General features: G+C 41.0%; 1 protein-coding gene across 1 annotated transcript; it reads right to left on the bottom strand.

The window, feature by feature from the left end:
• Window positions 1-2,117: 2,117 nt before the first annotated feature.
• LOC118684159 (fatty acid-binding protein, adipocyte) lies at window positions 2,118-5,538 on the bottom strand. The gene is made up of 4 exons (XM_036378888.1): window positions 5,363-5,538; window positions 3,949-4,121; window positions 3,629-3,730; window positions 2,118-2,350 (listed from the first exon to the last, which is right to left on the bottom strand). The coding sequence occupies exons 1-4, from the start codon at window positions 5,433-5,435 to the stop codon at window positions 2,300-2,302; spliced, it is 399 nt and encodes a 132-aa protein (XP_036234781.1). The 5' UTR covers window positions 5,436-5,538; the 3' UTR covers window positions 2,118-2,299.
• Window positions 5,539-27,356: the final 21,818 nt, after the last annotated feature.

Consider the following 27,356-nt stretch of genomic DNA (forward strand, 5'->3'; position numbering starts at 1 on the left):
AGGAGTGCTCTGGGGTGGTTACTGGCTTTTGGACAATAGTTCCGCATGACAGAAGAGAGAGGGAGACCTGTGCTGCTCTCCAGGGAAGGACAAGACACTGATCTGACTTTAGCCCTTAGAAATGTGTGTCCCACCTCCATCTGGGTCTGAGAGCACACACCTTTTCCTGACAGAGAGGAATCACCTCCATTTATTCAAGCAGCCACTAGACTGCTGCTGTGTTCAGACAATAAATTTTGTCCTTCTTCAGAGACTAAATTCCAAACATGTTCATATTCTGAGAAAAGCATCACTAATACTTCCTTATGATGCTATCCCTGTTCAGGTTTATAGACAGAATGTTACTTTATTGAAATTTCCAAAAATAGAATTTTAAAGTGTCTTGATTAATTCACAAAGTTCAAAGTCATTCGCCAGGTAAGAAAATAAAGGATGATGCTTTTAGAAGAGATTACCCTTTGCTGAAATAGTAGGCTGTGAATGTTACAATTGTAACTGCTGGCTGCTTTCAGCATGTAAGATTTCTGGAAAATAAAATCTGCTATATTAATATCAAAATATTGGAACTTTTACCTCTGACAGAGTATTTCCAAATCTGTGGATGAGGGACTCCTATGGGCTGATATTTAATGTCTATATGTAGTTTATTTAAATCAATGTCTCTGCTTCTTATAAACATCACTCTCATGTAGATTTTCTACTGCTAAAGTGTAGTTGTATCCTAACTCTTATAAATAATTTTGGTTTTGTTAAGTGCTAAGTAGATTTAGTAGTATATATATGGAGTAGTATATATGGAGTAGTAGATATATGGAGTTGTGTATATATATACTCTGAAGCATTCCTCCATCCCATATGCAGCTGCTGTTCTCTAAATTGGTGAGATTTCACAAGCAATGAAGCCAAGGTTAAAACACAGGAGTTTTTTGTTCATGGTTATCTAAACATTTTCTGCAGAATTTACTGATAGTCTTTGGCATCACTTCTAAATGACTCCTCAGCTCATGTACAATGCAAAAGTCCTTCCATTTCCCTATCCTGTTGTATAAATAGTGCAAAAACTTGGAAACAACCCGAGTAATTCAGTGGAAAGTTCAAGTGTATGAGAGGTCTCTTTTGCTAGCAGTAGGGACTCAGCCATCACCTCTGACAGCTGAGTTTGGGAATGTCAGGAATATGTGGAATTTGGTTCAGAGATCTTAACCACTCATTTCCACATTTAGTGGTTAAGGCACACACTTTTATACTTATTGTCCAGGTTTTCTGTAGAAATCTTGATTTTTTTTTTTCCCCCTTAATTTAGGCTCTCCAGATGTAGAAATCATGGCTTCTGTAGAAGTCTTCTGAAACAGGAGACCAGGCCTATGGGCAGTAGAAGATGGTAGTTCAGAAATAAGCAGAGTTGAAAATCATGGTGTACCAAAGGGCTTGGCATCTGGAAAGGCTCATGTTCCCAAGACTGATCAAGCCTAATGAGCAAGTAGAAAGTGCATGTAGGTAATAAAGGAGGTTGTACCACCAACAAACTTGTACCGACTTTTAGTCAACCTGAGTATTTTTAAAGCTATGGTTATTAATTCCAGGCTTTTAGCCCTTCTAGGTCAAAATGAGATGGTCAAGGCACATTGACAAAATAATCATAGGTGAAAGCTCTAACTGCTATAATTTCACAGTTGAGGTACAAAAAGGATAAGATCAAGCTGCTTCAAATGGTCTCCTGGTTTAAAATTGTCTGCATTTGTGCACAGAGGAGGTGCCTGGTACCCTGCTCATGTTTGGAAGCCAAAACTGGGCATCCAGGGATCATCCTCCTCCCTGCCCCAGGAACAACCACCTCTGCTTGAAGCTGAGCAGAGTAGCCCCATTCCCTGGCTGAGCACAGACTCCTTGCAGGGGGCAGCCTACACACAGCACTCCCCAATGAGTGTTCAGGGGTCCATCTGTCTCCGTGACACAAGTGCCACTCCCTGGGCTGGCTCTGGTGCTCTTTCCTCAGGGAGATGGGTGACATGGCTGAGAGTGGCAGTGGCTGTCACTGGGTGCTTTCCTGCCCTGCACCCCTCCCCACACTGCATGGCCCCCCAAGCCCTGACAAACTCCAGCATAAACACACACAGTTGTAGAAAGCAGAATATTTTATTGAATAGGCACAACAAATTAGATTAAATGCATGTAACTGCTTTGGGATATATCTGAAAAAAGTACAGTTCTCTTTAAAACAGATTTGTGGGGATTTTCTCCTTTGGTTAAGTTGTTTTACTCCAGCTTTAAGCATTAGTCCTGTGTGAAGGTGGCTTCTTCATGCTTTTTCATAGGTTCTTTTGCAGGAAACGTTATTCATGGTGCATTCCTGGAAAGAAAAGATAATTCAGTAAGCTTTTAACTTTACTAAATGTTTTTTAGTCAGAAGGTAGAGAATTACTTATCTATTGGGAACCAGTTCAAGAAAAAATTGCATTTCTCTGCCTCTAAAGTCAATTGCTAAAAGTGGAACTCAGTTTTGAAAGCTTCAGCCACAGAAGACTGAAAAACAAGCACAGGAGTGAAAGAACTTTCAAGAACTGCTGTACTGACTCCTGGGAGATTTCTAATCTTTTCTTTAAAATCTCTACAGAAGGCTTCTAGGACTTCTGTGGAGGCTGACTGGACCCTGGAGCTGGCATTAACCTTCTTTCCTTCACCTTTTGCAGCTGTGGTCGTGTTCACACACATGAGCACAGCACATACACACACAGAGAGTTTTCAGACTTGCAGCTGCTAGTGTCAGCCTCTGCCTGTTAGGCTCTGTCCTCATCTATTTTTCAGTTAGATCAAACTCTGGTTTGTTCAGTCTTAATGAAGTTGTTATTAAAAACGATTTCTATTTCTTCTCCTCTTCTCTCTATCCAAAGGAATTTAAATATTGAATTTATGGACCTTATTTTTCCTTGGGGGAGGGCAGAACTCTTCAGGAATTTTGTGTATGTGTACAGTTTTGCAGCATGTAGGAATCTCAGCTGCTTTTATGAACACAGATTTAGTCCTGTCCCAGATTCTTCAAAGTGTGTTTTCTAAAACTGTAGAGCAGAGCTGGGAAGCCCCAGACTGTATGTGGGCCTTACTGGCCCCACGTCAAGCACAGTAGTCTCTGGCCAGGTAAAACCAACCAACAGAGCTTGGACACATGTTCCCTTGCTCTCACATCATATTATTAACACAGTTGTTGGTGATGCAGAGCAGGATTCCTACAGAGGGCTCTAAGCCTCTGCTGAAGATGAACAGGAGTACTCTGCATCAGCATAGAGTGGACTTCATTAATGTGGGCTTTGCTAATGCTTCCTCTATACTATCCAGGACTTAGAGATTCTGAAATATATAAGTTTCCCTCATAAGGATGTTGGGTTTTTCTTCCTACACTTTCCCAACTATGTCTTGCTATGGGGAACAGGCACCTTCATACCATTCCATAAGTTTAACAGCTTTTCAGTTTTAACCTACACTCTAGTCTCAATCAGAGAGACTTCTTTCCAAGTGCACAGAGCCCTTTCAGATGCTTTCTCTCCCTGTGTTTGAATCCCAAGTCATACATCAGCTAAACATGAAATTCTGCACACTGAATTCAGTGATTAAGTAACAAAAATTAACTTACCACCACCAGGTTCCCATCCACCACCTTTCTCTTTATGATAGTCTCTTTTCCATCCCACTTCTGCACCTGCTTCAGCACACCATTCTCTAGGGTTATGACATTCTACCGAAGTAAAAAAACAAAGTGTGGCTGTTTCATCAGAGCGCTCTGGTCTAAGGAGAAGAATCTCCAGGTCCAAGCAGCACAAAGCAGAAAGCACCCTCAACAGTCTTACCTGTGGAGGCAGCATTTCTGCACTGGATTCAAAATCCCAGCTCTGCCCTGCTGCTCCCACATCCCTTTTGAGAGATGTATTTGCAAAATGCCATTTCAGGACTCACCTTTGTTTTTCTGTCATCTGCTGTGGTCTCATCAAACTCTTCACCCAGCTTGAAAGAGACCTCTGTATTTTTGAAGGTACTTTCTGTTTTGATGGTTATCACATCACCATTGATGCTGATAGTTACACTAGGCTTGGCCACACCAGCCATCTTCCTGGTAGCAAACCCCACACCTGTAAATAAGATAGGGCACTATGAATTTTTTATCTTTCCTCAATCTTTTTGTCTTATACATTGGAAAAAAAAAAAACCCTCAGTGATTTTTCTGCTATTGCTTTCTGAGTGTTAATAATTCTATGTTACAGAGATTCTTTTGTAAAATCTTACTTGGTTCTGCTATAGACCAAGCTGGGTGGGTTGTTGTAAGGAAATTCTCTGTCATTGTCAAAACAGTAAAAGTAATAATTTGAAGACTGAGATTATATGAATGCCAGATATTTGCACATAGACCCGTTCAGAACAATTTTAGGAGCTTGTACAATAAATTGAATGCTAATTGTATCTAAATGTAAATAAGCAGGAATATATGACAGTTTCTGAGCCACAAAGCCAACAACACAAACAAACAAGGAAAAAAACCCAAGCTTTTTATATTTACAAGTGGGTAGGTTGAATATAAGGAAATGATTAAGAAATAGCTGGCAAGTGTTATGTCCTGAGTAAAATCTGGAGTAAAGATTAAGAGTGCAAGTCTCACTGATTGAAAGCTGTTGGGATAAGTCACAGTAAGTATTTTACCCCTAAACTGCAAATAAGACCCCAGCTTTTTAGCAGGTACTAACTGAATCAGTGCAAGTTACCCCCTGCTTCCTCCACACTAACAGAATATTGAAACCTTTTAAATCCCAATTTTAATTCTAAGTGAGAAGACTACGCCTTTAGACAAAAGTGTTAGACATGAAATCTTGCAAGTATCTGCATGAATCCATGCAGTTTTCTTTATTAATATTCACTGGAGCCAGCTACAGAGTTTCATTCAATATAATAGCCATGGCAATTAACTGGTGTCCTAATCCAGCAGCATTTTAAAGTTGTTTAGGTGTGTTGCTCATAGACATAAGGAAACTTGCTGCTTTCTAGCATCACACCAGTTAGCATATCCAAGATAAAAGCTAATTCACACAAAATAATCCAGTGATGTGTTTTACTTCCATTTATAAAACTACTAATAAAGCGTGCATAGACTTGACTTACCTGAAATTATTCCCACCAATTAAAGTTTTTCTGCTTTTTAGGATTTTAACACCACTTATTGAAACAGATGAATTCCCCAGTTTAAGACTATCTGATCAAAATACTGGATTAAACCCCCCTTGATAAACAGCACAGCCAGAAAAAGCAAGTAAAGAATAAAGTTCAAAACTGGCATTCCTTCCCTGTTCCAGATACAAGGAGTTGAAATAAAAATTCTCACCCAGTTCTTTCATATAGTCCTCAAAGTTTTCACTGGAAAGGAGCTTCCAGGTGCCCACAAAATGGTCGCACATCTTGTCAGGCAAGAAAGATGCCTTCCACAGGTTCAAACAGAAATGCAGGACTGGAGAATATAATGAGCTCCAGGAGAAGAGCACTTATCTTTAAAAAGAAGCCGTGGCCACATGATGTTCTGGGATGACCAATGAAGAGTGAGTCCCAGTGACGAGTGTTTTTCTTCTTCCCCTTCCCCTCCTCTGCCAGTGGGTCATAGTGCTATTATTCATATGCCCTTACTAGCACAAAGATCACTGACTTGTTTTTATTTAATTATTTTTGTCGTTCAAGAACACTCTACCTTAAAGGCAAATAATTAAATCAAATTACCTCTCAGAATAAAAAGGGAGGCTCAAGCTCAGCGCACAAAAATTAATGATCTCACCCCTACTCTTTCATTTCAGTCCACTATACCAAATGGACACAGCTCAGTGCCTAGACTTTCAGATTCAAAAGGCTCATTGGGATCATTTAGTTTGCTTTCAGCACCACTGCAATCAGAAATTTCCTCTAGAGAAATACAGAACTACAGGAAGAAGTGGAAGGGAGAACGCTGGGGTTATAGAAGGCTAAGGCAATAAAATTTCTTCCTTGATTGGGATCTGCTTGTCCTGCACCACCTGAATCAATTTAACAAATGTCAATTTAACATATGCTTTTATGTAATGGAGATGGGATATGGAGTTCTGTGAGAAGAAAAATAACAAAACAAATGTTTTATTTCTCTCTTTTATTTCTCTCCCTTTTACTCCCATGACTTCAGACAAACCATGCCCTAATGACTGGCATTTTGAGTAGTTATGGCATAAAGCTTGGCTCTAGTATTGCCTTACCAAAAGTCCCAGGACACTTCATTTCTTTTCTGCTTGTGCTGTTCAGGCTTTAATTTGTTTGAGGCAAGTTGTGCACAGGCCTGACATAATGGGTCCATCTTGACTGATCCTGTCATACTTCAGTTCACAGAATAACTATCAGAAAGAAGTCAAACAAGTTCTTAGACCTTCCTTTATCTGTAATGTGCTGTTCCAATGGCAAAAAGCAGCTAACAAGTGCATGGTCCAGCCCCTGAAATTCTCTTTAAGTGGATTTTTAGGAATTGCTCTGCTGGTTGCTAGGCATCGATATTTTGGAGCACATATTTTTCTACTTGTTGTCTTTGTAAATAACAGTGCTATAGAAGAATTATTTATAGATGCAGATCATAGGGGTATTTGTAAGGGAAGGGAAGTGAGGAGGTCTCCAGTGCATCCTTCCACTCAGGCAGGGTCACCTCTGAGCCCACATCAGGCTGCTTAGAGCTGTGCCCTTTTGTGGATCAGAAAACTCCCAGGATGGAGCCAGCAGTTTCCCTGTGCCATACACCCTCCTGCCCAGCTGTCCCAAGGGGGAAAGGGTCTCCTTACCTTCTCTCTGAACATCTCTACTTCAGCTTTCATTCACAATTTCTCATCCCCCCACCATTCACCGCCTGGTTCCAGCTCCTTGGTCACTTTCCCACGGGGTTGAGGGCTGTTCGTAAGCACTCCCAAAGGTAAGCCAGGATGAGCCACTTCAGTCTTACAGCCTCTTCTCAGAGGACAATGCTCCAGACTCCTGAGGATCCTATGGGTCCTCTGCTGAACTCACCTCAAAACTGGATGCAGGACTCTGGATACACCCTAATGACTGCTGAGATGAGGGGCACAATCACTTCCATCAACCTCCTGCCTGTGCTTCTGACATACAGGGCAGGATGCTTTTGACCTTTCTGCTGCCAGGTCTCAGCTCACTGCCCACCAGGACCCTGAGAGCCTTTTCTGCAGGGCTTCTCCCTCGGCAGTGTGTCCCCAGCCTGGATTGCTCAGAGAGCTGAGCATATTTTACATCTATAATGAGTTACCCCATTGTCCCTTTAAGATGTCAGTCTGTGGGAACTAGAATATCTAATCTTAGATTTGGCCTATTCTTTTAAAATTTTTTTGCACATTCACTGCCTTTGGCCTAATCTCAAATTAAATAAAACTATATTTTATTTCTGAAGCAGCTGGTGCCTTCCCTGGCTGGTTTTTGCAGAATGTCACATGCTCAAACGTTCTTTAAAAGGAAATTCTGAGGTCTCTCAAGTTTGTGTCATTATCTTGAGGTATTTTTACTTCAGATTATTGGCTTGAGAAGCTCTGTATTGTGTGTGAGCAGATGGTAGGAACATGAAAACTCAAATCCAGCATTTAAATAATGAGTACTGAAAGTACCAGCTGAGGATTGCTGTAGTGGGTCAGATAGAAAGGATGTGATGCAGCTGAAGTCAGCTCCTCTTCGTGCTTTCCTTGCCTTTTGGAAACTATTCTGTGTGCAGCTTAATACAACCAGCATTCCTCTGTTTGGAGGGGGAATAGGACCTTTAATTCAAAATTACAGTCTGGAGAGGCAATTGGTCCTTGGTGTCAACAGCTGTCTGCAATGCCTGTGATATTGGAAGAGTTTTTTTGGGGACAGCAGAAGCATCTTTCCATGCAAATCAATTTGGAGCAGACATGTGCACCCTCCCCAGGCACTCAATTACTTGCACTTATTTAAAGTGAATCTGAGCTATTTGTAGATATCTTGTGAATGTGATGACTCAAAAATGCAAGAGGAAAGCCAGCTTGTGGGTTGACTTGCATGTTTACTTCAACAAGCAGCTATCTGGGAGCACACTTATGGCTCTCTCTTGGAAAGTATCCTACCAATGGTATCCTTTCCCTCAGGAGAGACTTCCAGTTACAAGAGATAAACTTATGGTGCTGATGTCATCTAATACAAATCATGCCCTGCTCTCTGGGGCAAATGCATGCAGTCTGCTGATAAATACCACAGTTTTTAATGGTCATGAAGAAATCAGTGAGGCTTCTGAGCCTGGAAGTTTAAGCAAGTGATTCATGTCACTTGCAGAAGTGTCTTGACAGCAGGAGCTGGGCAATCTGGCTGAACAGCCCTGTGGTTTTTGACACTGATGTGATCTCATACCACCAAAAACAAGGGCATCCTCAAAAGTGTAGAAACCGCCTTCAAAATAAGCAGAAATTTTGAAGAAACCACAGCAGGCAAGAGATAAACCACGAAAAGGAAGCTGGTGAGGGTCCAGGACAGGAAATGCTGACAAAGAAAATTCATTTCTTAATCCTGATATGAGCTGATGCAGCTCAAGTCTGCAAATTACAATGACATACTGTCTGCAGTGTGGTCCTGGGGTGCTGTGACATTTGAGGATAGTTCCTCATGCAGGATATGCTGAAGTGATCACAGAATTCTGTGGTTCTATGAAGTGTAACAGCAAAGCAGCAGTTGTTACACTTCATAGGACCACAGGAGAAATCAGTAGATGGGAAGGGAGCAATGATGGGTTAAATCTTACTCTGTGACTCAGACCAAAGGTGGAGATCTACTTGAGATAAACTGCTTTTTACAAAAATAAGCCCAATAGTAACCTCCCTTTGGCTCTTTCAGGCTTGCTGGAGCAATGACCTCTTCCACTAGAGTATGTGAGAAAGAGGATATTTATTCCTGCAGTGAAGATCTGCCACTTAGGAGACCTTTCAATTGAGCATTGTGCTAAACCTTCCCTGTACTTCATGTAAGGATGGAATTGTCAAAGTAAAACCACATCTTACTCTCGAATGTGGAAACATAAGTTAACAGGTATGACTGCTTAAAAGGAGGCTTCTTCCTCAAGTTCCTCCTTGCCCCAGAAGGGCAACAGAGTAAACTCCTTTGAGGGCTCTGGCTGTCAAACTGGTGACTACCAATGAGCAGCAGTGTATTGTGCTTACAGACTTGTCTCCACAGTTGTGCTACTCTTTGGATGAAAACCAGCATGAAAAGGCACCCAAGCTCGATCCCATGGCTGATGACATTGACAATGACTTCCATGGAACACTTCCCTTAAAAGGAACCTGGCCTCTCTATGGGATTATTACTGGCACATGTGGCAATATTCACAGTAAGAAGAAATATGTATTCCTGGCAAAACTGCAGCAATGGAGATTTTTCCTTATGCAGGGAAGGAATTGTGCCTTTGGTGCAAGCTTCTTGTTCAGGCACAGTAACACCTACTGAGAAGATGGACTCTAACCAGCCTTATGTTAGGAAGGAGGGACCATATCACACTTTCTGGTACTGCTGCAACTTCAGCAAAGCAAAAACCTTTCTGAATGCTTGTCTGGCTAGGTACAAGACTGGGAATTTGTTCTAAGGCCCCAGGGTAGCTACAAGAAAGGTGATCTAATTCTGGAGCAGACAAGAATAGGTAAAGGAATGCTATCTCTGCTCACAAAGCTGCTATTTTCATTTCTGATTAACATTTGAAACAGGTGAATTGCCTTGGACTTCTGCTTAGTCAGGAAAAGGTATAACTAAAGCTTCAGTACTCATAATGTGACACACTGACTTTACAAAATACTGGCTTCAGTTTGCTTGAAAGTTCAAGAGGCCAATTGGTTTTCAGTGGTATTTTTCTCTCTCTTGGGGAAGGAGATGACCAGGAGAAAAAGCAGGTCCTTTTTCCTGTGCTCAGTGCCCAGGACTAAGCTGATGATCCCCCACTTGTGACTGTGGCTTCAGACCTCGCTCAGAACTGAGAGTGCTATTGCAAATGGTCACTTTGTTGAAGGAGTCAGATCGGCCAGCAACAACAGATGTGCCGTTTCCTTGCTTGAGTATTGGCACCATTCTACCCAGTCACACTGCTGGGCTGTGACATTTGGAGACCTCAGGCTTCTGTGACCCAGCACCTGCTTTTTTACTTTTCATGATTCTGGGTTCTTTTATTTCCTCCTGAACTTTAGGCCAACCAGTGAGTCTCCACACCCTTAAATAGGCGCCCAATTTCTGAAAGCAGGACCATGAAATTTAAAAACATTTGAAAGATGTTTCTGAAACACTAAGCTAAGTTTGTGGTAAAGCTTTTAAGAACATAAATGAAATATCATAACTCTGAGGCATAGTAAGATCAAGCCCGAAACAAAACCTGGTGGTTGACTCCATTAACTTGCAAATAAAATATGAATAATTATGTTTTCTGAACTTGCTTTAAAGATACTTCTTTTTAAAGATGAAGAAAAAATGCAGATATATCTGGAGGGTACAGCAAACCTCTGGGCCCTTGACTTCTCCTGAGAGACAGCTGAGATTCTGGCTTTTCTTAGCAGATGGCTTGGCTATAATATATGCTGCCAAACATCTGTAGATCATAAAGGTGGTGATTGCTATTCCTAAGGTAAACTTGGACTTCTCATGCTCTCCTTTAACATGTATGTCACTCATTCCTGGAGCAAGGCAGTAGGCAGTGTGAATTTTATGAATTGCAGGTTGTGAGTTAAAAGGAATATCAGAATACCAGAAAAGTAAAAAAGGACGAGTACTTGCATATTGGGTGTGTTTGTTTTATTTCATTGAAATGGGAAGAAATGCAGGTACACTAACTCCTACAGACATGCAGGTGATGGGCTTCCAGAACATAATGTGTACATTTCTGTATAAGAATATTTGAAATGTCAGAGGTCCACCTCATATATCCTGTATCCAGCAAATGCCATACTGGATTAGTGGTAAATTGAACTTCATGACTTATGAATGTTTGTATGAGAGAAGATCCTAATTTGCTGGCTGTAATGTAGGCACTGCAGATGCTTCCTGTTTCTAACTACCTACAGATTCCCCTGATCTAATGAATAAGTTTAAGGTTGTCTAAGGTTGCTCTGATATTCAAATATGTCCAACTTTTTTTGTATGTATGGTACAAGTCTTGCATCTAACATCAGGGCTTCTCCTCTTGAGGGTTTATAATGAAAGTTGGCCTTTTTCTGAATCCTGCTTTGTCTTGTCCATGGACTTACCTCAGAGCATTTAAATCCTTGTTGTTCTTCCCCTCTACCTTCCCCCAGCCCACAAATAAAAAGGTGCTTTTCTTTTCTTACTTTTTTATCCCTAAACTTCACTCTAAATTTAGGTATCACAGCAGAGATGCAAATGAAAAAAGTAGTACGTTTCCCAAAGCACTTTTGGGTTTCTTCCAGCGATTTGAAAATTTGCTAGAAGACCTAGACTTGCTAATACTATTCTGAAAATCCATTTATAGTCCTTCCCCAGATGCTCTTCTGAATTATCCCAGATCATCCAGCTGAAACCCTCTCTCAAAGCTTCCATCTGTATAAAGGAATATCACTGTTGGTTACATCTACTTTGGTACTGCACAACAGGAATCCATCCCAGCTCTGCCTTGTTACTGCAGCTCATGCAATACCACCTGTTTGTTTCTTGTTAAACATTTTTATCAAGCTGAACCAAAAAAATCTTCAAATAGGGATGAGAGAGTAGTGCATATTGGTAACATGTACTATCTTGTAAATTTAAGCTATTCCTATCAGTGGTTGTCCTTCTCTTAACAGCTGCCCTCTTGTGAAGCAAGAACACTCCCACAATTTCACTTTTCTTTAACCCAGCAAAGAAAGAACAAAATGTAAGAGCAATATTTCAACAGGAATAAAAATACTCTGTACAAAACATTTAAGCTTTGCTGAACCTGCAGTCTGAGTAAAATATGCATGGGTCTGGCAGCCCTGATTATGCATGTCTTCTTTCTGCATGCTGCAGTTTCTGGCTTCCTATGCCTTCAATCTGACAGCTTGCTCTGAAACTTTCAGGGAACTCCTTCTTGGGTTTGCCAGAAAGCTCTCTATTATTACAGATGCATTTAGATCACATCCAAAGACCTAGTGCTCTATGTAAAGGAAAGTTTAAAAATCCAAATATGCAATTCCCTTCAGAGTAGAAGCCTTCTGGAGAACAGTCCTCTCCCTGCAGCGTGGTGAGAGCTGGAGGGTGTGGAGGCTGGCAGCTCTCTGGCTCTCCACCGCAGATCTCCAATCCTCTGCAGCTGACTGCTGCCCCCAGGTGCTGCCAGCTGAGGGAGGGAGGGAGGCAGGCAAGAGGAGCCAGCAGCTCCTGCCCAGCCTCTGACCTTGCCTGGGCCAGTGGCCACTTGCAGCTGCCTTCACTGCAGCCTCACTGCTGGGTTTCATTGTCACTGCCAATCTCATTTCATCTTCACCTTGTACCAGATATAATAGATTGGGAATCAAAAGGACCTCTGAGGAAAGAAATGCTAAGGCTTTCTAAAGCAATCCATCATTCCTGCCCTTCCAGCTCTGGACAGCTGTCCTGCCAGGAACTAGTCAATGTTGTTCATGTTTGACATGAGAAAACTCACATCACATCTCCAATAAGGGAGTGTCTGTGAAATGCATTCCTTAATCTAAGGTAGTGATGCAGATCCTTGTTTAAGATGCTGTAAAGGGACTAGAAGCACAGAGCAGTTTGCACAGAGAGGATGGAGTTTGATACCACATGTGCTGCATCCCTCCCATCACCATCATCAGCAGATGTGGGCAAAGAATGTCCCTACAGCTCTTTTGCTCAAATACCTAACTATATCCAAGTGTTATTTTTGGTCCACAGAGTCTCTAAATCTGCTACCTTGAAGCCCAAAAATTACTTTAAAATGCTCTCTGCCCTCATTTTCCCCTCTGGAGGATTCCATCACAGCTCTCAGGCATGACAATGTATGTATGTCTCTATTGGAGATGCATGTCATGAGGCTAAATGCATGCTTTTTTTAACACATACTGTTCCTTCCTCATTCTCTGATATTATTTTAGTCTTGCTGACAAATTATTTAAGCTGAACATCATTGATTTTATGGTCTCATATGGCTTTAGATTGTACATATCTCAGTTCTAACAGTATTTTCTCCATTAGCTTTGTTAATGCAGCTTCTAGTAAGCCAATACTAACTTGCTGAAATTGATTGAAGTATCTGAAAATCTCTTCTGTCATTTTTAATTTAGTGCCTGACTTATTTCTGCTTCAAATTGCTCACCCCTATTAAGGCATCACTGTGTCCAGTCATTGGCACAGTCCCCAAGCCTTCCATGAAGAAGAGCCCTGCCCAAGAAAGCTGATACACTGAGTGTGTTAGTGACAGGTGGGGTATGCAGGCTTGAGTTCCTGTGGCCTGAAGTGGCTACTGAAGCTACATCTCCTGATACTCAGAGAGTGGGAGACAGGGAAGATTTTTTTAAGCTATTTTGGTTACTTCTAGTTGTTTATAGTTCTTCCTCTGCCTATATAACAGCTCACAGAATCACAGATCACAGAATCATTTAGACCTCCAAGATCATTGAGTCCACTTAGAGCATAGCACTAAATGCCATGTCCAGTTGTCTCTTTAATATTTTTCCAGGGATGTTGACTCCACCTCCTCCCTGGGCAGTCCATTCCAATGTTTATCAACCCTATGAAGAAAATTTTCCTGATTTCCAAGCTGAACCTCCCCCGGTGCAGATTGAAGCTATGCCCATTTGTCCTGTCACTGGTTGCCTGGGAGAAGAGACTGACTCCCACCTTGCTACAACTTCCTTTCAGGTACTTGTAGAGAGTGATAAAGTCTCCCCTGAGCCTCCTTTTCTCCTGGCTAAACACCCCCAGCTCCCTCAGCTGCTCCTCATAGGACTTATGTTCCAGCCCCTTCCCCAGCTCCGCTGCCCTTCTCTGGACATGCTCCAGCATTTCAATGTCCTTGCTGGGAGGGGCCCAGAACTGAACACAGTACTTGAGGTGTGACCTCACCTGTGCCCAATACCTGGGAACAGTCACTGCCCTGACTGGGCACACTCTTGCTGGTGCAGGCCATTGGTCCCCTTGGCTCCCTGGGCACAGCTGGCTCATGTTCAGCTGCTGTTCACCAGCACCCCAAGGTCCTTTTCCACTGGAATGCTTTCCTGCCATTCCCCCCCAGCCTGTAATACTCCGTGGGGTGGTTGTAACTAATGTGCAGCACCTAGCACTTTGCCTTGTTGAACTTCTTACCACTGCTCTCAGCCTATCAATCCAAGTTGTCTAAGATTTTTCAGCTGTAAACATAAATGTGTTTGGTTTGGTTCCTTGATTACCACGATGTCTTACTTAAGCTGAACTCTTTTTGTCTTTAGAAAGGATGGGAGATAATTTTTACTATCTCGCCTCCTAGAGATTTTTACTATCTCACCACAAAACATACATTTTCTGAAGTGGAAACAGCATTATATTATTCTTGTCTTGCCTTGCAACTACTTCTCAGACAACACAGTGTTAAGCATTTGGTCCCATTAGCAATAAAAGGACATGGCTGCAAAACACAATGTTGGAGAGTCAAGCCAGAGAGGTTATTTGCCAGTTCCAGCAAGTATCTAGCAGGATAATGATTAGATTTACACTACCTGCTGCTAGTCAGAAGGTGTGCAATCTGGGACAGTACTGAAGCTACTGTGTCTTGCAGATCATACTGACACAACAAAGAAAACTCCTACCATCTCTCTGATTCCATAGGGTTAGTGGTGGAACGCATTTGTCATATGCTTGGTAGTGCTTGGAAGTGCTTAGCTACAACTAAATCCACACCAGCCTAGGTCAATATACTGGCTCAATCTTGGGTGAGTGTAGCTGTCTATAATCAAACAACTCAAGATGGTTGGCACCACAAAAACACTACGTGCCTAATATGGTCTAATCTAGATCATCTGCATAAAATCTTCTGCTCTGTGAAGCAGAAAATATTGGAGACTGCTTTATCAACTGGTACAGCACATTACCCATATGTTTCCTGAACATTTGCTGGTGCAGAACCTAGCTATGGTAACTGTTTTACAAAAAAATCTTTCCATTTGGTAGCCAGTTCTAGGACCAAAGCAGAAGACACTAAACCCAGTATCCACACTGGCACTTGGAAGTGCTGTTCACAGAATCACAGACTGATAGAATATCCTGAGTTGGAAGGTACCACAAGGATCATCGAGTCCAGCTCCTGGCCTTGCACACCATGTGCCTGAGAGCACTGTCCAAACACTTCTTGAGCTCTGTCAGCCTTGGTGCTGTGACCACTTCCCTGGGGAGCCTTTTCCAGTGCCCTACAAATCATAGTGAAGAACCTTTTTCTAATACCCGACCTAAACCTCCCCTGACACAACTTCAGGACATTCCCTCAGGTCCTGTCACTGGTCACCAGAGAAAAGAGATCAGTGGCTGCCCTTCTTCTCTCCCTCACAAGGAACTTGTAGACTGCACTGAGATCTCCCTGCAGTCTTCTCCAGCCTGAACAGACAAGTGACCTCATCTGCTCCTCATTTGGCTTCCTCTCCAGACCCTTCACCATCTTCTTGCTCTCCTTTGGATGCTCTCTAATACCATAATGGGTTTTTTTATACTGTGGTGCCCCCAGCACTTGAGGTGAGGCCACCCCAGTGCTGAGTGGGACAGTCCCCTCCCTTGCCCAGCTGGCCATGCTGTGCCCAATGCCCACCAGGACACAGCTGTCCCTCCTGTTTCAAAGTTATTGGGATGAGGCTGTAAGTAAAGTCTTATCCAAAAGGGACCTGTACCTTTTATACACAGATGGGCAAGTGTGGAATCCAGAGTAAAATTCCTACATTCATAATCAACCTGAATAAGCCAGAAGATGTGGCCTTTGAATTCACATTTACTTAAGTTGAAATGGGCAAGATTCCCTCAATTCCTGGTGTATATAACAAAAACCAGGTGTTAAATATATCAATGCTTTACTTTAGCAGAATTTTGTTTTTAGAGTTATAGAATTAACACCATCCTGATTAGTTTATACTTATGTGTTCAAGAAAAAAAAAGGATGTGGCACTTGGGGGATATGGTTTAGATGGGAGCATGGTGATGCCTAGTTAACACTTGGTCTTGATGATCTTACATACATTTTCCAGCCTTAAAGATTCTGTGATGCTATGATTCTACTTGTACCATATTTCTATTATGAAGATACATGCAAGATTATTAAAATTGCATACTAAAAGAACAGTTTAATTCTAAAAGGGTCATTTAATGTCATATTGGAGATAAAAGGAGTTCATGTCTGCAAGCAAGCACACCAGGGTAATTCCAGGTTGAAAGTTTGCTTAACATGTAAGAAGAGGTAATGACTTTTAGTTGCTTGAGTCTGTAGTGATGTCAGCCAGCTGAAGTCTCAACATTGAATATTGCCTGAATGACTGAAATAATCCGTGGAAACACCTTACTGAGTGCTCTTGTGCAACAACCACCAAGAGCTGTTACCAACTATGTAATTTAGTCTTCATACTGAAATGGCAACTTTCCTGTTCATTCTGGGATAGTGTCAAGTGCAACCAGAATACTTCAATCTCAAATTCTCTCTAGTGCATTTCAGAGGCGAGCTGATCTGTGTCCTGCCTCACCTTTCCTTTTACCTTCAAATTTGATTGCATTTTTCAAAGGAACACATTTGAACAAGAAAAGTTGTGTTGCACATTGATAGAAAACATTAATTCTGAAGACTGAAATAAATCTCTTTGGATTGTTTGGATTACTACTACTCAAAGTCACAATGACTCAAATCTCTGTTACTCAATGGCCGAATTTTCAATCTGTTTTTAGCAAGAGGGTGGTCTGTGTTTGGGCAACCTGGGAAAAATTAACACCTCACACAACTTGTGCAGAAAGAATGTCTCTCACACTTCAAAACCTGGTTTCTGCTTCCTGTCAGACTAGAGTACTAATGAGCCTCTTTAGAGAGCAAATTACACAAAATTATCTCTCTTCTCCTTTTCTTTCCTCTAGTACACAAATCTGGCAGACAAACCTTTCTCTTTTGAAAAAAAATAAGAGCAGTTGTTGATCTTGAGATGTGTCTGTCTGTGATCATGTGTGACCTGCTTTACGGTTTGAGCAAGAGGGCCAGAGTGTTGCCAGGAATCAGTGTGCTCAGAGAGGAGAGTGCCTCTCTCTCTCCTCAATTAGGGCTTGTTAATGCCATCAAGATGAATGGAAAGTCACTGACTCCAGAGTGCTACATCAACAAGATTGATGAAAACTGACTTAATTGTTTCTCAATCAAGTTTGTGAAAAGGCAAACCAGAAAAGAGTTGTTATTATTATCCCTCTCTGTGTATATTAGTAACTTTCATGCTAAGTGCTAATTAAAGTTGCTTACACTTTCTAATCTCCAAACTCAAGCCCTTGCATTTTGGAGCCTTTGTCTTTGCTGCCTCTCCTCAGGCCTAGATATTCACATCTGTCTTTCAAGTACTGGTGATTTTTTTTTCTCCTTTCACATGCCTATCAAATGAGGAACCTAATTGGGTGAACATATGAAGGTGGAGGCAGGGCAAGGCTCCTGAATGTTCATTTTCTGGGTTTTTTTCTTAACAAAATTATAAAATTGATCCTTTTACTAATTTGATATAATATTTCCTTTAAAATCAAATAACTTTATTCCTTTTCCAGACTCTATAGAATTCTTTTAGTACAGGTGAGGAAGCAGCAACTTCCTTTCTCAGAAAAAAGCTGAGAATAAGGTTAGTTTTATTGGGCATGCGAATAAAAGAAATGTCACATATTTGTTTGCCTCACCAAAGAATGAAACAAGTACATGGTGGAAGGTGTTTTCAGCTATAGGGACCAAGCTAATCACCCACACCCTTTTCCCTTCCCTGAAAAACTATTTCTACAGCACAAGGAAGAAGGTTCTTTCTCCTTACATTTTATCATTAAGTGATTTTGGGGGATTATCCAGGGATTTATTTCAAAGCAATATCTAGCTTCTGGCATCTGGGAAAGATGAGCTACTGGCTTGTATCTGACATTCTTACTGGAAGCTCTGTGCAATAATTGCTGCAATAAACCAGCATGTGTAAAAGAGTCTCATTATCAGATTAAAATCCAAGATCTACCCCCAAGAATTCTTGGACTTTTAAAGTAATCCATTTCCCAAAACACTGAAATAAATGTCGCTGTGAGTCTACATGTCCCACTATCAGAGTAGTAGCATGTACCTGTATACCAGGAGGAGTTGTTGGCTTGGGTCTTCAGCTTCAGCTGTGATAATTAAAGGCAGATAACATTAATTCAGTCATAAGGTTGTCGTTTGCTGAGCTGCAGTACAGGCACTTCACCAGCTGTTCGGCGGCCACCAAGAGAACAGTCTGTACTTAGACTATGTTCTTGTGGCCCCAGCTTATGTCAAATAGAGGATTTAACCCTAAATACTGCTAAAATGTTGCTTAATAATTTCATATTTTATGATAACTGTGATTTGGCTGATATCCTGATGAGAGTGTCCTGGATAAATGTGGATGTCTAGAAAATGGGTATCTCTAACTAAGCAAGTCAGCTTGGATTCTTCTTTATACACAACAGAGGTCCAATGGTGCCTTACAGAGTACAAATGTTCTCATTCGTAGGTCATTGCCTATACTAGAAGAATACTTTGTCAATTGTGTTAATATATGTAAAAATAAACAAGAGTGCTCCTGTGTGAAGCTCTGTAACTTCATTTCAAATCCAAAGATGAGGTACATTCTACATGATAACAACCATGATGAGAGTTGGATGCACACAAGGTTTTCATCCATTTGAATTAATGGAACTTGAGCAGTTGAGGATTATCAAATTATGGCTGTCCCTGTCCCTAGTATTTAGGGTTTTTCTATTGAATCAGAATCTTCATGACCACTAAGTGTAATTTTCCAATCATACTTTAACACTGGTCAGCATTCAGTCTTCTGTGTATGAAGCCATAAATCCTTTCCTTGACCTTCAATGCTTTCTCTTTGTCTTTGTAATTCTAATATCCAGATGACACCTTAGTCTAACTGCTGTTTTGTATCCCTGTAATCATCAGGGAGCTAAAAAAGCAGATGAAATAATCTCAGCAATGCAAAATTTAAGTCAACAATGAACAATAACTATATTGGAAAGAGTCCTGATTGTAAGAATTTTGTACACTTTTGGGAATGAAGAACTATTCCTAATAGAAGAATGTGGTTTTTAACACTTCCCTGCCTCAATTTGTCATTTTTTAATAAAAATTGATCATATTCTTCTGAAGAGTTGAGAAATAGCCTTCAAATTGGTAGTAAATATGCTATGACTCTCTTTGCTGGAAGTAGAAGGTTTAATATAGAACATTTTTTCCATAGTTTTAGGCAAGTGCTGCAGTATTTAAGAAACAATGTCTAATGACTGAACAAGAAAGCACCCAGGCCCTCAGCCACCCTATTGTTCATAATGTACATTTAATTTTCATTGACTCCATCATATTAGTTTACCTAAAACTTGCCCTTCAGTGGATCTTGTTCCTGGTGTGTGGCCCAGCTATGCAGAGGAGGTGGATCATGCCAACGAGGCACATGCTGAGCCACTTTCTCACTGGACTGGAGGCTGAAAAGGCTTCTGCCCTCTCTGCTGTCTGTCTCTTGATTATGTTTGTGCTGTCCTGTTTCTGGACCTGTTTGGGTGACCTGCTCTCCACTGCATTGCTGCAAGGAAATGCAAAGGTAATCGCAAGCCTCCTGTTCATGCTACAGTGCTGCTTGTGATTACAGTGGTACTTACTGTTTGCTTCTTAGGGTGGTGTTTCTGTTCTACTGAATCACAGAGGTTTGGGCTCACACCACTTAATTTCAGCCAGTTCACAGTTACTTAGCCAGCTTAGCCAAGTTTGTCCACTAAGCTCCAGCTACAGAGAAGGTGCAGTGAGACATTCAGGTCCAGGCCATATACTAATGGTGTATATTCTACTGCAGGATGCATGTGGAAGTAAATTAATTTTTCCATTGGCTACAGAGGAAACACGAATAAGTATTTTAAGATTAAACCTCCTTCCTGCACAGATTTTGGTCTTGCAGAATCAAGGAGGGATTATCCAACACTTACAAATGCCTGTCTGCTGCAGATCAATCACTTAACTGGTTTAGTGTAAAATTGCTGGGTAGCAGTCAGTACTGGCTCAATATATTAGCTTTACTAAAAATGGAAATAGAAATAAAATCCTTGCCAATAAATCCTGTCACAAATACTCTCAGAATGATAAATTATGACAGATGAAGAGTTGGTAGTGCAGCATGAGCTGGATTTGGTAACAAACAAAATGTGCTGAAGTATGCATAAAAATGGAATGCTGGAAAATGGTACATTTGTAAAGGATTTTGACCAGACCACCAAGTGCAAACACCAGTTTGACAAATGGCTAATATGATTATTGAGGGTGTTAAGGAGAGTACAATACTTTTTTGGGATAGAGACTGCTGGATGCAGAATGAGCTGCACGGATTTTCTGAGATAGAAAGTGTCTCTCAGGGAGGAGCATACGTGGCTTGAGCTGCTTTTGGAAACAAAGGGTGAGAAGGAAGCTGACTGCAGTACAGTCATCTTGCCTTCACTCAAACACACAGCAAAAGGTTACTGGTATGGTGATATAGCTCCTCACTCTGAGGCATAACAACTGTGTCTCTAAGCAGAAACTGGACAAATTAGGGATAGAATTTAGGTACACTCCCTAGGCAACTGAGATTAATAAAACCTGACTGTCGCAGACATCTTTTTATGAGAAATCCTTTCCTTAGGATTTTTCCTCCCAAGAAGCTGAGAGGACCTCAGGAACAAAATGTAAACAATGATTGTCTGCTGCTGTGGAATGCAACAGGTGGATCTGTGATTGGTCTCATGTGCTTGTTTGTAATTAATGGCCAATCACAGCACAGCTGGCTCAGACAGAGAGCCGAGACACAAACCTTTGTTATCATTCTTTCCTTTCTATTCTTAGCTTAGCTAGCCTTCTGATGAAACCTTTTCTTCTATTCTTTTATATAGTTTTAATGTAATATATATCATAAAATAATAAATCAAGCCTTTTGAAACATGGAGTCAGATCTACGTCTCTTCCCTCATCCTAAGACCCCTGTGAACACCGTCACACCTGACAGATTTTCTCTGTATCTTGTTTACATGTCAGTACCAGTTATTTTCATCATCATCATCATCATCATCATCACATCTCCAGAAGACATCCTTAAATCAAATTCAAATTATCTATTCCACTTGCAGTCACTACTGTGTGAAGTTGAATGACTTATGAAATACTTAGAAATGACTTAGAAAAAGTCTGGCCAGAGGAATACCTTAACTTCTATGAATCTAATGCAGAAAACATACCCCTTATGGTTTTATTAAAATCCTCACTCATGTCTGCTCCTCTGTATAGAATACCTATTTCCATTTCAGTATTTTTTTCCAAAAGCATTTGGGTTTTACAAATGTTCTTGCTGATAAGTTGCATGTCTTTTCTCAGTTTTCTGGAAATATGGGCAATTCAGTGGAAATGTTTAATTTTTACTTCAATTCTACAGTCACGTGGTGTGGCTTGTTAAAACTCCTTACCCAGTGTGAAGAAGATTGTGTTGCTTTAAAGGCATTTTTTGTTTTGATGGCAATCATATGCCTTTCAGCACTGATTGTCATGCTGTGTTAGGTTAGTCTGACTGGTTTCCTTGAGGATAAAACCACTCAAAAAATAAAATAAAAATAAAGAAAAAAATCAAATTGTGTAATCTCTGCAAGAAAAAAATAGCAAAATCCTGTGGAATTGAATGTCTTGTAAATAGAAAACTGGCACTGATGGGAAATGCAAATATTTCACAGCATGTGATCTTGAAGTGCTTTTAGCATCTGAAATGTTTAATATCCTGCTGAGGATAGGATTTATCATTTATTAAAGTCAGCGACCCTTATTTGTTAAGTAGGAAAGACATTTTCCAACACTGCAGTCCACTGCGGTCTTTGGAGCGGTCTTAGAAGTGCTTTGTAGAATATTCTATGTAAGTGTTGAATGTGATCCTGACCCTGCAGTTGTGAAATAAAATAGTGCTAAAAACTGATTACTAAGTGGGGAACTGAACACAAATAAGAATACACGTTTTTGGCACATGTACTGACTCCATAAAGAAAACCACGAGCATAAAAACACTTAGCTGATTCTGCCCATCAGCTCCATTTACTGCCAAAATTGCTCATGACCAGACAAGCTGAAATAGAAGACTTAAACATCCAACGAGGATTAGGCCTGAAAAGAAGCTAAGGAGAGAGGCAGATTGACTAATTTCTCTAGCAGTACTCTTCCAGAGTCCAGAGAGAACTGAAGAATGAAGGGCACATGATATTCCAACTGGTTGAATCCTGTTATCTGAGATGCTGCTTACATGAAAAAATGAATCTGTGAACATTTTATTGCTGTACAGTATTCACCTGCAGCTTACAAGCAACCCATCCCATTTCATACTGAAATGAGAAAGGATGACAAAGTCCAGGTGGGGCAACCATGTCCTGGGGGCATCAGGCACAGCATCTCCAGCCAGGCAAGGGAGGGGATTGTCCCACTCTGCTCTGCACTGGGGTGGCCTCACCTCAAATGCTGGGGGCATTTTTGGGCAGCACAATCTAAGAAAGACATTAAACTATTAGAGAGTATCCAAAGGATGGCCACGAGGATGGCCAAGGGCCTTGAGGGGAAGCTGAATGAAGAGGGGCTGAGATCACTTGGGCTGGTCAGGCTGGAGGAGCCTGAGAGGAGACCCCACTGCAGTCTGTAACTTCATAGTGAGGGAAAGAGGAGGGACAGACAGTGATCTCTTCTCTGTGGTGACCAGTGACAGGACCCAGGGGCCTGAAGATATGTCAGAGGTTTAGGCTGCATATCAGGATAAGGTTTTTCACCCAGAGGGTGATTGGGCACTGGAATAGGGAAGTGGTCAGAGCACCAAGCCTGACAGAGTTCAAGATATGCTTGTACAATGCTCTTGAGCACATGGTGTGACTCTTGAGGTCTCCTGTGCAGGGTCAGGAGTTGGACTCAATGATCCTTGTGGGTCCCTTCTAACTCAGCTTATTCTGTGATCTTGAATCAGAGAAGCCAGAGTACCACAGAGATTTGGTGCTCATAAATAAAGGACAGCAGCTGTAGAACCCATAAAGTGCTGGGAAAGAGCAAAATGCAGCATCCTGCTAATTCTGGGGTTGATACCAGCTGAGTTACTGCCAGGCTGCCTGATGTTAAAAGAAACAGGAGACTTTATCCTGAACTAGCACCCGAGGTGCCTGGGTGGTCCAAAGCAGAAAACAGCCAAAGCCACCACACTCCTCACTGCATGCTGTAGACACAGCAGTGGGAATGCTCCCTGACAAGGAGGCTGTGACAGCTCTGCTTCAGACTGTTGGCTGTTCACACCTTCAGAGATGACCCTGCCAGTCAGCACCACATTGTGCAAACAGCTGCAGCTACCTGACCATGTACCTGCACAACCCAAATCTCTCCCAAGCCAACTGAAGATGAACCACAAGCCTGAAGGAAAAATCCAGGATTTCCCAGAGATGCTAATTAGATTGAGCAAGCTGAAACAGCTCCAACGGATCAATCTCATGAAAAATATTTGCAACATTTATAGCTCTGTGTGCTTTGTGGAAAGCTGTTAAGAACCTACTCCAGGGCCTGGTCTATCACATCTGCCTTTTATTTATTTCCAGTATGAGCTTCTCAGAAGTGGGAGATGAGCAAAAGTAAAATATATAATGTATAATTCCTGCTATGGCAAGTGCCATTATATCTGTTGTTTGATGAGATTTTCTCCTGAGCATTTTTAGTATATTTTGGACCCAGTCTCTCTGGCTTGCTCAGTGCTGGATAAAGATGTTTTACAGAGAATAGTTTTGCAAGTATTTTTCTCCTGCAAATATCACTGATTTTACAGTTCATAGAAACTGAGACAAAATAATCCTTCAAACTTCATGCCTTACAAAGACAAGCCTGAATGAAGGACCAACACAGGAAAATCTTGCTTGCAATGCCCTAGAAATATTCTCTTACACCTCTAGGTGAGACAAAATTTTCAAGAATGAAAAGCAGTTGTGTTCTTAAACTGGGGCAGCTTAGTGTTCAGGGAACACTTCCCAGAAGCAGATTTGGAAAATTATTACTGAACAGACACATCTCAGGGTAGAAAAGATGCCTGAGATTAGTTGTAAATGTCTCTATATTAGATTGCAAACAGGAACATTGCAAAAAAGATTAAAACAACTAAACTCAACACTTCTTCACCCCCCTCCCTGAGTATTTACTTGTTTCTTAGCAAATGAAGAACAAGTGTCTCTGCTCTTATCTTCTGTGTCCTTCAAACGTTGGTTCTTTTTGAAGTGCTCATGGTATTTAAGAGGATTTTCATTAAAACATTGATTTCTTGCCTTCTAGATGCAAAATTTCATCCTTTTGATTAAGGTTTTGATGTTTCCCATCGAAAATATTTTCCATTTTTTATTATGGAAAATAAAAATGATCCTTAAGGTATTAAAACTTAACTTTCCTTTTAACACTATTTCTGTCATAAACATACAATTTTTTACCAAAATGCTTGTGTCAGAAGACTGACATATGGGTTATTAGTAAGTGGATGTACTAGCAGAGAGTTGACATTCTCTTGCAAGTGAAGCAGAGTACACAGCCCATGTAAACCTCCCAAAACAAGTTACTCCCTGTGGTTTCATTTCCACCCTTTGCTGAGTCTATTATTCTTTCTTTGCCTACAAGATATTCTGTGGATATTCTCTGTCTTCACAGTTATTGCCACCTTATTTTTGCCAAGAAGATAGTAAACTATTTCATCCTTACTCTTCTATCCCTCTTTCTCTCATTTATATTTTTAGGTGTTGTCGATCAGAGTTTTTAAAAAGGATATCATATATACACTCACATATATTCCATACTTAAATATGTATACATATATGTGTGTATACATATAAAATATTCATAAAAACTTATTAAGTTTTTCCGTATATTACAATAATTTTTTGCAGGAGGCTGATCTCAAATTCCCAAAAGATGATCAATGACCTTTCTGGATATGATGAAGGATAAAAAGAAACAGCTGTTTCAGTATCATGATCCAAAGAAGACTCATTTGCCCTCTGTCACACCCTATCCATGTGACACATAAAAACCAGAATTTTCTAGTGAATGATGACACAAGCTACTTAGGCAGAACTGATGTGAAAAAATGTCTCAGAATCCAATTCACAACCCCTTCACTTTCACATCTCAGTCTTCAACCCACAGTATTTCATTTTTCCCATTAACAATTCAGCTGAGTCTGAATTCCCATTAACAATCTTCATCTGCTTCCCACTCCTCTGCTCCATTCTCAAAGGCATAAGAGGCCAAGTCTAGATAGGAGACTTGGCAGATTTGCAGGGAGGCTGATGATGCTGGAATGGCTTCCCAGAGGCAAAGGATGTTCAGTGTGGTCCTTGGCTGAGCATCAGCAATAGGCAGGAAATATCAGAGGAAGGGAGTGGAGAAATATCAGATGGAGACATGGGGATGCTTAGTAAATCTGGGTTTAAGATGTGGCAGATGATGGCTTAAGGTTACTGTACAGTGATGCTGAAGAAAAGAGCAGAGGAACAAATGAGAGTTCAAAGGACAAGAATTGGTGGGTTTGAGAACTTGATTATACAATGACAAAAGACTTTTTCTGGAACCTTTGAAAGACAAAGCAGGGGTGAAATGTCTGGGGGCACTGGGAGGGAGTAATTGCCATTAAAAAGGAGCTGAGGAGATTCAGAGATCTGCTGTGAGTAGAGAAACTATGAAATCACTTCTGTATGTTGTCAGCAAACAGAAAAGAAAATAAGACAAGTATTAGGGATCCTACTCAAATAGTCTGAGTGGCTGGGGGAAAACCTGCCCAAACAGCTTCAAATATCCAGAGAAGGAACATGAGTTGGGAGCTATCCAGGCAGTATTCAAAGACTTCTCTGTGTAATTGATGGAGATGCCGTTGCCAAGGGTTGAAAGCTGTATATATGTTTAAATATTAACTAAACAACAGCCCTTGCCTCCTGCTGGTGCCACGTGTTTTTGATCCTGCTTCTCGTTTACGGCATCCAAGGGCTGGGGCTGGGGCTGGGAGACCAGCAGGTCCCAGAAGGCTGTCTGGCCATGCCACACAGTTTGTGCCATGGTGCTTGTTTGTACCATGGTGCTTGTTATAGCCTAGCAATATTGCAGGCTATTCTTTTCTGCAATAGCCGTTGAGAAGGTGAATAATTTAACCTCTGAGTAAGATCCCAATAGAGAAACTGAAGGAAAAATAAGTTTTCTGGATAGAGGGATGTGCTGAAATTCTCATTTGTGCTTTCTATTGCTTAGATCCTCCCTTGGTGTTAGAAGCAGCTGCTCATTCTGGGACCTTTTACTATCATCATGATCTGGGTTCTAACTATTTCACTTAATGTAAGTCACCTGGCACATAGGATTTAAAGATTAATTCATACTTAATGTCTGCTGAATGAAAATAAAGAAATTATTATTTTAGAATTCGGCTAAAAACTTTGATTTTTTGGAGTGGCTTATTTCCATGGGGATGTACTATCTTTAATATCTTTATTACCTGGTAATCTAAACCAACTAAAAGTGTTGAGGACAAAGACAAGCCTCATTCAACTTTCATAAGATTTTTCTTCAGATCTGAAATGGATGTAACCATTGGAAAAACTAAGGTTGGTTTGGAAGCAAAGGTTTTCTCAAAGGAATTTCTTATTTCTGAATGGCTGTACTTACAGCCATTCAGAAAAAAATTCATATTACCTTTTTCCCCCTGTGTGTTACATTCAGGTTCCAGAGTTGTTTATAATCACACAGTACAGCTGAAAACTACTTTTTGCTTGGGAGTCATCTTGAAGAATTTTCAGACAGTCCAAACCTGTCATTACATAAAATTTGGCATGATATGGTGGGTGAACATAGCCCACACACCACTCTGGAGATTTAGGAAGCTTTGTGAGACTCATGCCTGGGGAGGGTGAGGGTGGGTGACCCCCTGCTCAGTGCACTGTGCAATAAGAGGACACCCACAGGGGGCTTGTGCTCAAAACAAGAGAGTGATGTAAGCAACAGAGAGTGATGTAAGCAATTACAGCTCCTAAGATTAAAATTTCCTGCTGAAATCTGTTGCTCCATCAAAGGACCTGGGAAACTCAGGTGCATTGAAGCTCAATCCCAATGAGACACATCCCACTGC

Source organism: Molothrus ater, chromosome 1 (assembly GCF_012460135.2).
Source record: "Molothrus ater isolate BHLD 08-10-18 breed brown headed cowbird chromosome 1, BPBGC_Mater_1.1, whole genome shotgun sequence".
NCBI classification, from domain to species: Eukaryota; Metazoa; Chordata; class Aves; order Passeriformes; family Icteridae; genus Molothrus; species Molothrus ater.